The 13,725-nt window shown below is 39.5% G+C and overlaps 1 protein-coding gene across 4 annotated transcripts in view; it reads right to left on the reverse strand.

The window, feature by feature from the left end:
* Positions 1-13,725, reverse strand: part of MAD1L1 (mitotic arrest deficient 1 like 1) — a 1,068,146-nt gene that overhangs the window by 481,287 nt on the left and 573,134 nt on the right. For all 4 annotated transcript variants that reach the window (XM_089682390.1, XM_089682405.1, XM_089682399.1 and 1 more), the window contains one exon: positions 12,294-12,384. In XM_089682390.1, the coding sequence (XP_089538516.1) occupies positions 12,294-12,384 (91 nt within the window). The remainder of the gene's footprint in view (positions 1-12,293; positions 12,385-13,725) is intronic.

The raw sequence follows: 13,725 nt of genomic DNA on the forward strand, positions 1-13,725 counted from the left end.
CAATGATGGAGAAAAACTGAGGGAGAAGAGAAACACTGGAATACTACTCCGTACCAGTGTGCAAAAGTGTATTGATTTTGGAAGAATAAATCACCTCTAATGTTGGGTGGCCTACATGTGTGGATGTTGCTGTGCTATATAAAACTTTTAGAACCATTTTTCACATTTTAGAATGGGGTGCCTCAAGACTGTTCATAATTTTAAAGGGTGCCTTGCCTGAAAAATAGTTGAGAAACACTGGTTTAGATCAAAGCATATTCATGTGTTAGAGTGGCCAAGTCAAAGTCCAAACCTAAATCCAATTTAGAATCTGTGGCAAGACTTGAAAATTGCTGTTCACAGATGATCTCCATCCAATCTGACAGAGCTTGAGCTAATTTGCAAAGAAGAACGGGCAAATTATTCACTCTCTAGATGTGCAAAGCTGGTAGAGACATACCCAAAAAGACTTGCAGCTGTAATTGCAGCAAAAGGTGGTTCTACAAAGTACTGACTTGGGGGCTGAACACAAATGCACACCACAATTTTCAAACATTTGTAAAACAATTTTGAGTACTGTCCATGATACTTTTTTTTATTTGCACTAACATACAATTTTGAGGACAAGCTTTCGGGGAATGTCCCCTTCTTCAGGTCCAAGCAGTACTGATCACAAAGTTTTAGCAGAATGTTAGAAGAGATGTAGGGGATGGGAAAAAAAAAAAACAGCAAAAGCAAAGTCTAGGGGGAGACAACACTCATGCTTGAGGTGATATTGATAAAACTGTTAGATAATGAGTGAGAAATCCCATGTCCAAATTCAGGCCATTATCTCTTGTGTCAAATAGAATGATCATTCTTAGTTCAAAAGTTTTTCTTTCCTGAATGGATTCGAAATTTCCTTTGAGAACTAAAATATTGAGGTCTCCCAAATTGTGGTCTGGTTGTGCGAAATGGTGTCCCACAGGTGTGCAAAAATCATCTTTTTTATGTTCCTTGATGGTAAGTCTGTGCAAATTCATCCTTGTTTGCAACTTCTGTCCTGTTTCACCAACATAAGATCCTTTGCTACATTTTCTGCACTGGATAAGGTACACAACATTACTGGAGGTGCAGCTGTATGATCCGGAGATATTGAAGATCTCTTTTGAGTGTCTGAAACTTTTTGATGGATTGATTTGGTTGCAGTTTGCAGCGTTTTTTATTGCAGGGTTTGCTTCCATTATTTGTGACATCATAATCAGAAGGAAGTTTCCTACTGATTAGTTATTTCTGAGGTTGGGGGGTTGTCTGAAGGCCAGAATTGGTGGTTGCTGGAATATTTCTTTCAGAGTTCCATCCTCTGTTATGATGGGTTAAATCTTTGATTATTTTTCTTATTCCTACTAGCGCTGGGTTGTATGTGGTTACTAGAGATACCGACTGCTTGAAGATATATAGGGATATGTGGGAACAAGCAATAGGGACAATGACCATTTCGGACTATTAAAAAATCTTTCATATAAATTTTACAACATGATTTACCCAGACACCAGGTAACAGATATGCCAATTCTACTGCAGCGAGAGTCTTTTTTAACATTATCAATTAGGCACTGTGTTTCCTGGCCACTTATATTTGCCTACTGACTCCCAAGAAAATGTGGATCAGCTTACAAAATTGGCATTAATAGGTCTTTAGTAGGGACGAGAAATGATTAGTATTTCACCCCAAGTAATCCATCACAGCCAATTCTTCACATTGCAAATAGTCTATAGATATTACTCCATGTAGTATGTCCAGTAAACAAAGCATTCCTGCCTATAAGTCATTATCCAACAGCCAGTAAGTTTGTGTCTATATCCAGTCTTTTAAAATTCATACTACTTTCTCAAGGTGGTATAGAAACCAACAAAATTTCTACACAATCTATCCCATTAAAGCCAGTATATCGTCACATACCATCACTTACTGATAATATTTGCAGATAACTAATCTCACAGATCCCGAGTTCTACATTTCCAATTTTATGCAATCAACATTTGGACACTGTTAAGCCCTGGTTTACACGGATGCGGTGCGGAATTTGCAATGTTTTCTGTGCAAATTCCGCATCGCATCAGAATCGCACCCTGTTCATGTGAATCGCTGCGGTGTGTATGTAAAGTTAACACCCCCAAAGTGGTTAGCAACACACAGTGCGATGTACAGAATCAGATCGCATAGGTGTGAATACTAATGCAATCCGATTCTAGAGCGAACCCAAAAAAGGGTCCTGCATGTTTTTTGTGCGGGTGTGGTGCGATTAGAGCCATACAAAATGTATGGCTTCAATCGCACCGCACACAAATTGCACGTGATTTGCACAGGAATGCGGTGCGGTTCCTGTGTGAATCACATGCGATATACCACACAGCATGTATGTGAACCCAGGCTAATATAGGCAAACTCTCTCTGAGACTTTCAACTACGGCCAAAAATAAACTTAGTCCTTCAAAGTCGGTTTTCCCAAAGCAAATCTGTACCCTTCCATAGCCAGTCTTGTACATTTTCTATTCTAACACATCTTACAGGATACTATTTTGAAATAAAAGGGCACTTCTTCTTTACTAACCAACCCATGTTACATAGTTAGTCTGGCTGAAAAAAGGCAAAAGTCCATCCAGTTCAAACAGAAAAAAAAAAGTTATAATCCTATACCCACAGTTGATCTAGAGGAAGGCAAAAAAAACCAGCAAAGCATGATCCAATTTGCTCCTGCAGGGAAAACAATTCTTTCCTGATCCCCTGAGAGCCAATCAGATATTCTCTAGATCAACTTTACCTGTAAATATTACTATCCAGTTATATTCTGTGCATCTAAGAAACAATCCAAGCCTTTTTTGTAGCAATCCACTGAGCTGGCCAGAACCAACTCTTGAGGGAGTCTATTCCACATTTTCACAGCTCTCACTGTGAAGAAACCTATCTGTGTTTGGAGATTACATTTCTTTTCCTCCAGACGTAAAGAGTGCCCCCTTGTCCTCTATGATGACCTCAGGGTGAATAGCTCTACACCGAGTTCACTATATGAACCACTGATGTATTTATACATGGAGATCATATCCCCCTTAATCTCCTCTTCTCAAGAGAGAACACATTCAGTTCCTATAATCTTTCCTTATAGCTGAGCTCCTCCATGCCTCGTATCAGTTTAGTTGCCCTTCTCTTCTCCCCCCCCCCCCCCCCCGGGTTCTAATCAATCCTGACATTATATATATATATTAATTTTTTTTTATTAGTACTGTTAAGACAGTATTGCAGATGTGTTTATATAGCAAATTGTTTCCCTTACCACTTTAAATACTGTAGTATATACATAATTTGAAAACGTAGCCATTCATGTCACTTATTGCATCAATAAACAATTTGCTCATATATTTTATCTGCACTGTCATTCAAACTCCAATCTATATATAGCATAAGAAATAAATCCCTGAATGCTTTTCACAAAGTCTTTACATTGCTCTATTAAAAAACAAGATTCCATAGCCAAAAAGTGCACAGCATCCCTTCTGCAGAGAAATGTGATATAAAAACAAAATGTGATATAAAAACAATGTGCCTGCTTTTACCAGCAAAACAGAAGGATCTCCTCTATGAAACTGTTGCATTTCACATTCATGGAATAAATCAAAGTTATTTCAAACATGTATTCTACTTGGCATGCAGCTATTTACACGGCGAGAAGGGAAGAAAAAAAGATGAGCAGGCTGTAGTTGATAACAAATAGTGCTGTATTAAACACTTTGACATTACTGCATGAATAAACCAAACACACAGTCTTCGCTGACAACAGAACAGTGGAGTTTAAAAAATAACGGGCATCTATGTAGTCAAGGACAGCTGGGAGATGACTTTCAAGGAACATTATCCTTTTCATAAAAAGGTTTATCAGCTTATGAACTCATCACTGTACTCAAAACCCTAAAAACATTTTTTAAATACAGTTATCTGTATTTTTGTTTCTTGTTGCATCATTTGTCCTTACCTTCTTTCCACAAATGAGCTTACTTACATATTACATTATAGGGTAAAAGGTTTGTGGATACCTGACCATCACACCCATATGAGCTTACTGTACATCCTATTCCAAATTATTGGCATAAATGTGGAGCTGCATTCCCTTACTCTGGTTCTACAAAGTAATGACTCGGGGGGGGGGGGGGGGGTTGTGGCTGAATACAAATGCACGCCACACTTTTCAGGTATTTATTTGTAAAAAATCATTTTCCTCAAATATGTGCCACTTTGTGTTGGTCTAGCACATAAAATCCCAATAAAATACATTTACATTTTTGGTTGTAACATGACAAAATGTGGAAAATTTCAAAGGGTATGAATACCTTTTCAAGGCTTTGTATCAATAGTAAAAAAGTGAGGTCGGAACATATTGGCCCCATAGGAATGATGAAGGGAAGTCGGTTACAAATGACAAGGAGAAAGCAACTGTAGTATTCTCCTCAGTTTATACTTAGGAAAAGGGGGGTAAAGTAATCAAGACTGTATCATTAGTAATTCATCACAGAGTGTACCCCTTGTGGCTAACAGAAGCCAGCGCCCGAATAAGACTTGAAAAGTTTAACGCAAATAAATAACCAGAATCAGATGGCTTACACCAGAGAGTCCTCAAAGAACTCAGTCAGGGTATAGCCGGACCGCTATTCCTAATTTTTATGGATAGCATACTGACAGGAATGGCGAAGGGCCAACATGGTAGCAATATTTTAAAAAGGGCAAAGAAATTTTCCTAGAAACTACAGAAATTGTACAAGATGATTCAAAAAAGGGGTGGGAAAATACATGTCAAATGTTTAATGTTGAAAAATGTAAAGTAATGCACCTGTGGGCTAAAAATCTGAACACAAGTTACTCGCTAGGGGCAGAACCTCTGGGAGAATCCAGGATGGAAAAAGATCTGCGGGTCCTAGTAGATGACAGACTTAGCAACGGCATGTAATGCTAAGCTGCAGCAAGCAAAGCTATAAGAATATTAGTATGCATAAAAAACGGTATTTACTCAAGAGATAAAACTATAATCCTGTCACTTTATAAAACTTTGGTTCAGCCACATCTGGAGTATGCTTTCTAGTTCTGGTCACCAGTCCTCAGGAAGCATATGCTGGAGAAGGGCAACAAAGTTATTAAGGGGACTGGAGGACTTCAGTTACAAGGAACGACTACAAACATTAAACATATACTCCCTGGAGAAGAGGAAGTTGAGAAGAGATATGATAGCAATACACAAATATCTTGATGGTAATTCTAGCATAGGAAATAACTATTCAGTCTCAGAGAGTATAAAAAGACAGAGGGCCACTCAATGAAATTGGAGGAGAAGCAGTTTAACCTCAAACTGTGTAGGGGTTTTTCCACTGGCAGGGTGGTAAGGATGTGGAACTCCCTTCCACAATCAGTGATTACAGCGGGGAGTATTGATAGTAGATGAGCATCCTAGCGAGTACAATATACAGGGATATGATATTTGACATAAGCACACCTTCCCACACGGGTTGAACTGAATAGATTGGTGTCTTTATTCAACCTTACCAACTATGTTACTAGGATGTTGGACACGAAGACATCCCAATGCATCCCAGAGCCATTCAGTAGCACAGATCACCTAAGTTTCTAACACCAAACTTTCCCAACCATGCATCTATAGATACGGCTTTGTGCAGAGAGACAGTTATGCTGGAGCAGAAAATGACCCTTGTCTACACTGTTGCCACAATGTTATAAGATCAAAATTGTCTAAAAAGGTTTATGCTGTAACATTAACAGTACCCTTCAAGGAAAAGAACTTACAGCAGTGTCCTAATACTTGTATTTTACCTGATAGCAAGGATGAAGTTGGACAACAGTTCCAACATAGGAGAATGAATAGGTAGCACTGGAACCCTAAAAATATCCTATGGGTATTACTACCCAACCGGGTTGCTGTGGTGTTTATGCAGGGTGTCTGGATTTAGGGTTTGCGGCTTCTACACACCAAAGGGTTTCCACATTTTTGTTGGTTTGTAATGTAAATAAACAGATCTGAGAGTGAAGCACCACAGCACCAGTTAATAGTCCAGATACAAATGTATTGCAATGCAAAATCAGGTGGAAGACTAAGGCAAGACTTGTATAGACTTCCACTTGATTTTACATTGGATCTCATAGACTTACCTGTAAAATCTTTTGCTTGGCATACAGCACAGGCTACAAGCTATTGTCTGGTCACCTGAAGGTGGCTTAACACCCAGTTGTCCATGAGTAAGCCTGTGCCCTGCAATGTCACATTAAGAAAAATTTGCATCTGAACTATCATCTCTTAGTGTGGTGCTTCAATCCCAGATCCATTTATTAGCATATCCTACAGATCACTACTCCCACTGCACATCTATGGATCTTACTCTGGAGTTGTCAAATGTAAAACATTCTGCGTACTAAATGGATATAAAGACCTCAATAAGTGCAAGTATTAATGGTTGTACCTTTAAGAACTGTATGAACTAGAATGCCATAAACGATAAAATTATTGTAATTCATCTAAAAATAGTTATAAAGTGTCCTGATATTTTGCAGATATTGCTTTAGCCCACAAGTACAAACAATAATAGAAAAAGCTACACAATAAGCAGTTATGGTTTGCAACATTATATAAAGAAAAAAACAGTTATACTGTGCAAAGTGAAAACGTCCTTACCAACTGAATAGATTTTATCTATTCTATTAGTACAGAGCAGTCAGAACAATTAAAGATTATTGTGGGTGTATTTAAACCTAAGACTACTGTGCTGAAATTAATTATATGGATACAGTACACAACAGAAGACATCTGAAATAGAATAAAGCAGAACTGATGTCAACTAAAAGGCCAGAATACCACTACCTAAGATTGTGGGTGGTCTCCAAAATGGCTCAGTAAAAGCATCCACAGGTATATAATTAGACTCATTAACTAAAGGGGTGACAACAAGTTACCAGCAAATTCTTCGGCAATGTTTAGAATATCAACTTAAATACTAGGGCAGCGATTAATGAGTCAGGTCGCAGAAAGCAAAAGATCATCTCTCTGGAATAAATTAAGCAATGTGGCCTCTTAACCTGCATGTTTAAATGAGCAATTAAGTGCAATCTATCATGAAAATGTCACCACTATATCTTTAATAGACAGCACAGAGTTGTACTTCATTGAAGTTTATAAAGTGTCAGGGTGACCCTATCTGTATGGCTCTACCTTTGTTCATTTTTTTCTGCATCTCTCTCAAAATAGCTGGAGAACAGAACATATTTTAAAGAAAACGTAAAAGAAACTTGGGCAATTTTTGGTCACATGATGTAACAAATGCATTACTAGAAGTTATGTCTGTGTAATCTGTATGTAAAAACAAATCAGTAGTTTCATATACAGGCTGCTGGAGTTATATGCATATATCAAAGTTTACTGTCAATTCAAGCTTGGCTCAATGCATTCTTGAGTCTCCTAATTGGTTCTTTAATATGACAGGTAGCCTAATGGACTGATAGGGAGGCATGGTAGCTTGTGAGGGGTAGGGGTCATGCTTACCTCTTACATTAATTGTTAAGATTCACATTTAGTTCTGCTGCCTATATCTGTGGATTTACCTATCATTTACTCATGCAGTTTTGAATAAAGGTTCCTCTTTTATATGCATTTTATTAAATGCTCAGTTTTAAATTGCTATGAATTCCTGATCACTCAGGTACACCAATTTTCACCAGGCTCCATGGTTGAACACCTTCAGTATTCTGCATATCACTGTTCAACAATGAGGCTGTTCATCAAAGGAATGGGCCAAAAGTGATTTTCAATAAACAGAAGGGGTGGGCTAATGCTCTCAACCATGCAATCAAGTCAAATTTCAATATCCATCTGGCCCTAGATTTGCGACTCCAGAAGTGCTCAAGAGGAAAGATAAAGTGATGTGCAAGCACCTGGAGACGCCTGCTACCAGTTGCATTTTTACAAAGTTTAAAAGGTTGCTCTTTGAAAGTGTAATGTCATTTCATTGCAAAATAACAATAGCAACATCACTACTGTCTTCAAAGCAGGCTGCTTCTCCTTATATCTCTTATTCCTGCTCCCCAAATGCGAATACTAACTGAATTGAAAGAGGACAACTTATAGAAAAACCTATATAACAAACCCAGGTTTTAAAGCGTTTCTAAACTCTGCAAAAAGCATATTTTACAGCTTAACAGTCCAAAAATGAGGCAGCTACCTTATATGGCATGCTTGTTTTCCAGTTATTACCTGGTGATCCTGCCAGTAACATCCTTCCTGTCGTAGGGTGACCACACTCACTGTACTTTATCTTTTGAAAAGCAATGTTGTCACCCTGGGCTACTCTCATGATTTAGACTACAAAAAACTGCAATGCTATTAAAATATATACTTTAAATAGTTCAGCCACTGAAACTGCACATAAACCTGAAAGAACTTAAAGCAAATTATGGCCATGAGAAGCAGAACCTTAATATGTGGACAGGACCATAGTGAAATTATGACATTTCCTTTAATAGCAAATGGTAGTAATTATGCAAGGCTTATGCACAATGATTTAAATTAAAAAGAAGCAATAATTGAGGCCAAAAAAATCCTAAATAAAAGAAAAAAGTGGAAAAAAAAAAGGAATTGTGGCTTACATGTAAATTCCTTATTTTGGAGTACAGTACAGGACTTGTATTCATAGGAACATCCCAAAGCAATAAACTGAGGGGTGGGAAACATAGGAAACCAAACTGATAACAGGTCCAAAAAAGACAAGGGTTAAGAAACCCGAAACAGTAAGATGACAGCTTAAAGAATCTTGCGGTCGAAGTTCACGCCAACCCAGGCCTGAATATCCATCTGCTAACATCTGAAGAACATGTAAACAGAGGACCACGTGACATGTTTTCAAATCCGGGATACAGATGTTTGATGCTGGAAAGCCCAAGAGACACCAACAGACCTGGTGAAGTAAGCTCTGATAGGGAAAAGAGGAACACTTTCCTTAAGGGCCCAGAAAATACTTTAAGTTGTTTGATCCACCTGGCAATGGTAGAGCTAAACACTGGCCTCTAAAAGTTCCCGTCGGGAATCAATTTTGCGAATAGAAGCTAGACCCTGACAGCCCAGAGAACATGTAAGCAGAGTAGGGAAATTCCTTGGTGTGTTTTGAAGCTAGAAACAAGGAAAAAAGGATAACGTCTTAGTTAAAAGTTAAAGGACAGTCCACCTTGGTTAGAGAAGGTTTTGGTCTCAAGACCATCTTGTCCCTGTTCAAAACAAGAAAAAGCTTCTTACAAGAAAGCGCTGCCAGCTGACATCCAGCAGATGTAATGGCCATCAAGGAGGCAACCTTACAGGTAAAGTCCCCCAAAGGTATATCTCTAAATAACTTAAAGGGGGTCTCTGGAATACAGATTCAGATCCAGAAGTGGCACATAAGGTAGAATTAGAGGATTCATATGAGAAACTCGCTGAAGAAAAGTCTTCATTAAGGACTGTGAAGGAAGAAATTTCTGAAATGGAATGCATAAAGCAGAAACTTCTCAGAGCCAGACACTGGTCAAGGGCAGCTTGAGGAAAGGCCAAAATACGAACTGAGTATTCAGTGAGACTAAGATGTCTGTCCTCACATCAGGCAAAGTAAGCCGCTCAAGTGCAATTGTAGATCCTACAAGAGGTAGATTTTCCTCTATGGGGATAACCAAGTCAAGATACAACTATTCTTCAGGACCTGGGTTTCAACAGCCATGCTGTTACAACCAGTATATCAGTGAAGCAGGGTGTAAATAAGGGTTCTAGTGCCAATAAGTTGAACTGTTTAGAAGATGCCAAGTCTCGTCGGCCAGCAGCCTTAGTATGTCTGTGTACCTCATTCTCCCTTACGGGGGATCAGACAACCTGGGAGGATAGCCTACGGGAATCCCTATGCCCTGTTACTGCGCAAAAAGTGGTCGCACGCAACACATGGTGTGGTGATTTGGTGCATTCACAGCAAGAAATCTTTGAGACCCAAAAGGTGAAAAAGTGGTGTCAGCAGAGGCGTCTGAGTGTAAAGGAGAAATTGATTCTTCATAAAGTTGATATTTATTGTCCACAGAATAAATTAAAAACAATACATCAACACATTTTATGGCCTTATACTGTCCACATTCTCAGGATGGTGCAAACAACACTGGAAAAAGCACACTAAAACACAGAATAGATTTATCACAACTCTTGAAAGTGTTTCATGCATCTTGAGGAAGTGACCAGTAAAGGGACAAAAAACACTTTGATGGTGTTTTTATAACATTCTGTGAACAATAAATATTAACTTTATACTTGGGTGCCTCTGCTGACAACACTTTCCCACCATTTGGGGCTCAAAGATTTCTTGTTGTCCTAGAGTGAAACTGGGCAAGAGGGACTGCCTCAGAGGAAGCTACTATAAGGCTCAGGACCCTCACGTAAACGCAAACTGGGGGATGTCTTTTGGATCTGAGTCCTGCTGTAGGAGGAGAACTGCTGTAAGAATAAAATAGCACAGCAGGGAGGATTCCTTTATCCACCTTGTTTTTGCGGATGGAGCGATCCATTCGTAAAAAGAAGTCATCAATGGCCAGCCTTCCAGAAGATTCAGTTGACCAAGCTTTCACCATACAATCCTGCACACATGAGCAGAAATAAGAGAAATTCTCGGGTCTTGGTGAAATACATTCTCTACAGCATCCAAATAAAACATTAAGGCTGAGGGCGTCAGCTGCAATTGTTCTAAGAGAACGAGGTCCTCAAATAAAAAACCCAAATAAGGGTTTTGCATGTCTGGAACTCAAGAGCCACTAAAACCCAAGTGCTGGAACATGTTGCTTGGCTGTGTCTCTGTAGCAAAGGGCAGCAGGAAGTGCAGCAAATGATGTGTGCAGGTTTCCATCAGATACGGCGTGTGTCAGCCATGAGGCGTGATACAACTGTCACCATTCAAGTCGAGATGGGAAAGACCGCTAAATGTATACTTTTGTTGCCGAAGGAGTTAGAAGTGAAATAGGAAACAACACTTCATAAAGGTCTCCCCATCCCTGAGTCCATGTATCCTATTTGCATGCTAAGCCCTATGGGTTATCTACAGTATATTAAGGAACGGTCCGATTTACGGGGAAACTGTCTTACCTTATGACTGTTGTTGGGTCCACTAGGGGCCCAGACTTCGCTAATCATCATGGAGATACCTCCAAAGGGGTCTTTAAGGTCTGGGAAACAGAGATGGACCATGACCCTGTACAGCACCCTATGGCTAACTATACGTTGCAACAATGGGCCGAAGTGAGTGGCTAACGCAGAATCCAGTGCCAGAAGCAAAAATTAAAGGCCAGCTCTACACACTATGTCAGAGTACCAAGAAATGGTTGAAAAGGTGGGCCTTAGCAATGTATTTTTGTCAGTGTCCAATCACCTGAAGGCAGCTTGCATATAACATTTTACATGAATACAAGCCCGGTGTTCTGTACTGTAGGATTGGGATATAAGTGCTTACCTCTAAACTAAGAGCAACATTGTATTAAACAATTATATTTTGTTTGTTTCTTTTTCAGATCACGAGGACATTACAAGATGTGTCAGATTATACCCCATTTAACTGTCACGTTTCTGTTTTTGTAGTTAGCAACACTGATGAATTTTTATTTCTTTGCATCTGTGATTCTCTGTATTCTCTGTATCTTTGATTATTAAGGCAGTTTGCTTAGCAACAGTTGGATGTTTCTGCTTTCTTGTAGTTTAAATGAAGGTGAATCTTTACCTTCTACACATGAGAGCTTAAACATGGAGGCATCCAAAACTGTTGTTCTGATGTTTCTGTTCAGTTTATTTATTTTCAACTTAGAAAGAACAATAAATTGAATTTGCAGCATTATCTGTGCAGCATCCCATTTATGCTAGTTATATACATTTTAATAGAAATTAGTCTGCATTTAGAAGAATAGAACAGTAATGTGCCAACATATAAATAAATACGTTTACGGGTAACTGGCTTTGATAAAAGCACTCAGACTACTGCCCCAAAGTAGGGAACATAGTATGTACCAATGTAGAGGGAGGGATGTGTTATAAGAAAGCTAATGATGTGGTAAGATGGGAACCAATTAAAGGTAGACTCTGGAGAGTGTGAACATCAAATGTTATTTACGTATGACCTCCTTCTCTTGCTGCCAGTCAACATTACTGCTTATATGAGAGTAATAACAGAGTTTGATGGCCAAAGACCCATGTGTCATGAGGATTTGATTACAAAGACAGAAAAGCGTCTTCTCTTACTAACCTGAAGACTTAGTCTCTCCAGCCTCATCTCCAGTACTTTGTTTTCCTCCTCTAGCCGGCCCCGTTCGGCTTCAAGCTCCTCAATTTTCAACCTGCAGAGAAATGGAGCATAGAGAATACAATATGAAGTGACATGCATGGAATAATAATACTCTCTGAAGCATTCCGTCCTCTGCAACATTGTCCCAGACAACCATTTGGTTGCATTTACAGTATGTTTAGTCACTAAAATGGAAACAGTTGGCCTTATAAGGTGGTTATACATTGATCAGCCATAACATTATGACCACTGACAGGTAAAGTGTGTAACATTTATTTATTTCAGGTACTTATATAGCGCCGTCAATTTACGCAGCGCTTTACACATATATATTGTACATTCACATCAGTCCCTAACCCTCAAGGGATGTACAATCTAAGGTCCCTAACTTACATTCATACATACACATACTAGGGCCAATTTAGACAGGATCTAATTAACCTACCAGCATGTCTTTGGAGTGTGGGAGGAAACCGGAGTACCCGGAGAAAACCCACGCAGGCACAGTGAGAACATTCAACCTCCAGGCAGGTGGTGCCGTGGCTGAGATTCGAACCAACGACCCTAGCACTGCCAGGCAGAAGTGCTAACCATTTAGCCACTGTGCTGCCCATAGCCACTGTGCTGCCCATTGACTATATTGTTACTATATTGTAACATTGACTATATTGTTACAATGGCACCTGAAAGTGGATGGGATATTTTAGGCAGCAAGTGAATTTGTTGTCCCTGAAGCTGATCTGTTGAAAGCAGAAAATATTGGCAAGCGTATGAATTTGAGCCTTTTTGACAAGGGCCATATTGGACTGGGTCAAAGAAACTCCAAAACTGCAAATCTTATGAGATGTTCCCAGTATGCAGTGGTCAGAACCTACCAAAAATGGTCAAAGGAAGGAAAACAGGTGACAGGGTCATGGGCTGCCAAAGCTCATTGATGCATGTGGGGAGCAAAGGTTGGCTCATGTATTCCAATCCAATGGAAGAGCTGTTGTAGCTCAAATGAAAAAGTTAAAGCTGGTTCTGATAGGTGTTGGAACTCACAGCGCAACACCATTTTCTGCCTATGGAGCTGCATAGCTACAGTCAGGTCAAAGTGTACACGCTGACACAATGTGCATTTGGGCATCAGAACTGGACCACAGAACCATGGAAGAAGGAAGCTTGGTCTAATCAATAATATTTTCATATGGATGGCCGGGTGCATGAGCGCTGCTTACCTGGAAAAGAGATAGCACAAGGATGCACTATGAGAAGAAGGCAAGTTGGCAGAGGCAGTATGATGCTTTGGGCAACGTTCTGCTGGAAAATCTTGGGTCCTGCCATTTGTATGGGTGTTTTTGAGTCCTTGCCTTGATGGATGAGGGCTGTTTTTGGTGTCAAATGGGGAACCTAC

The sequence above is a fragment of the Staurois parvus genome, unplaced genomic scaffold, assembly GCF_062004578.1.
Source record: "Staurois parvus isolate SC_StPar_1 unplaced genomic scaffold, SC_StPar_1.0 ptg000018l, whole genome shotgun sequence".
Lineage (NCBI taxonomy): Eukaryota > Metazoa > Chordata > Amphibia > Anura > Ranidae > Staurois > Staurois parvus.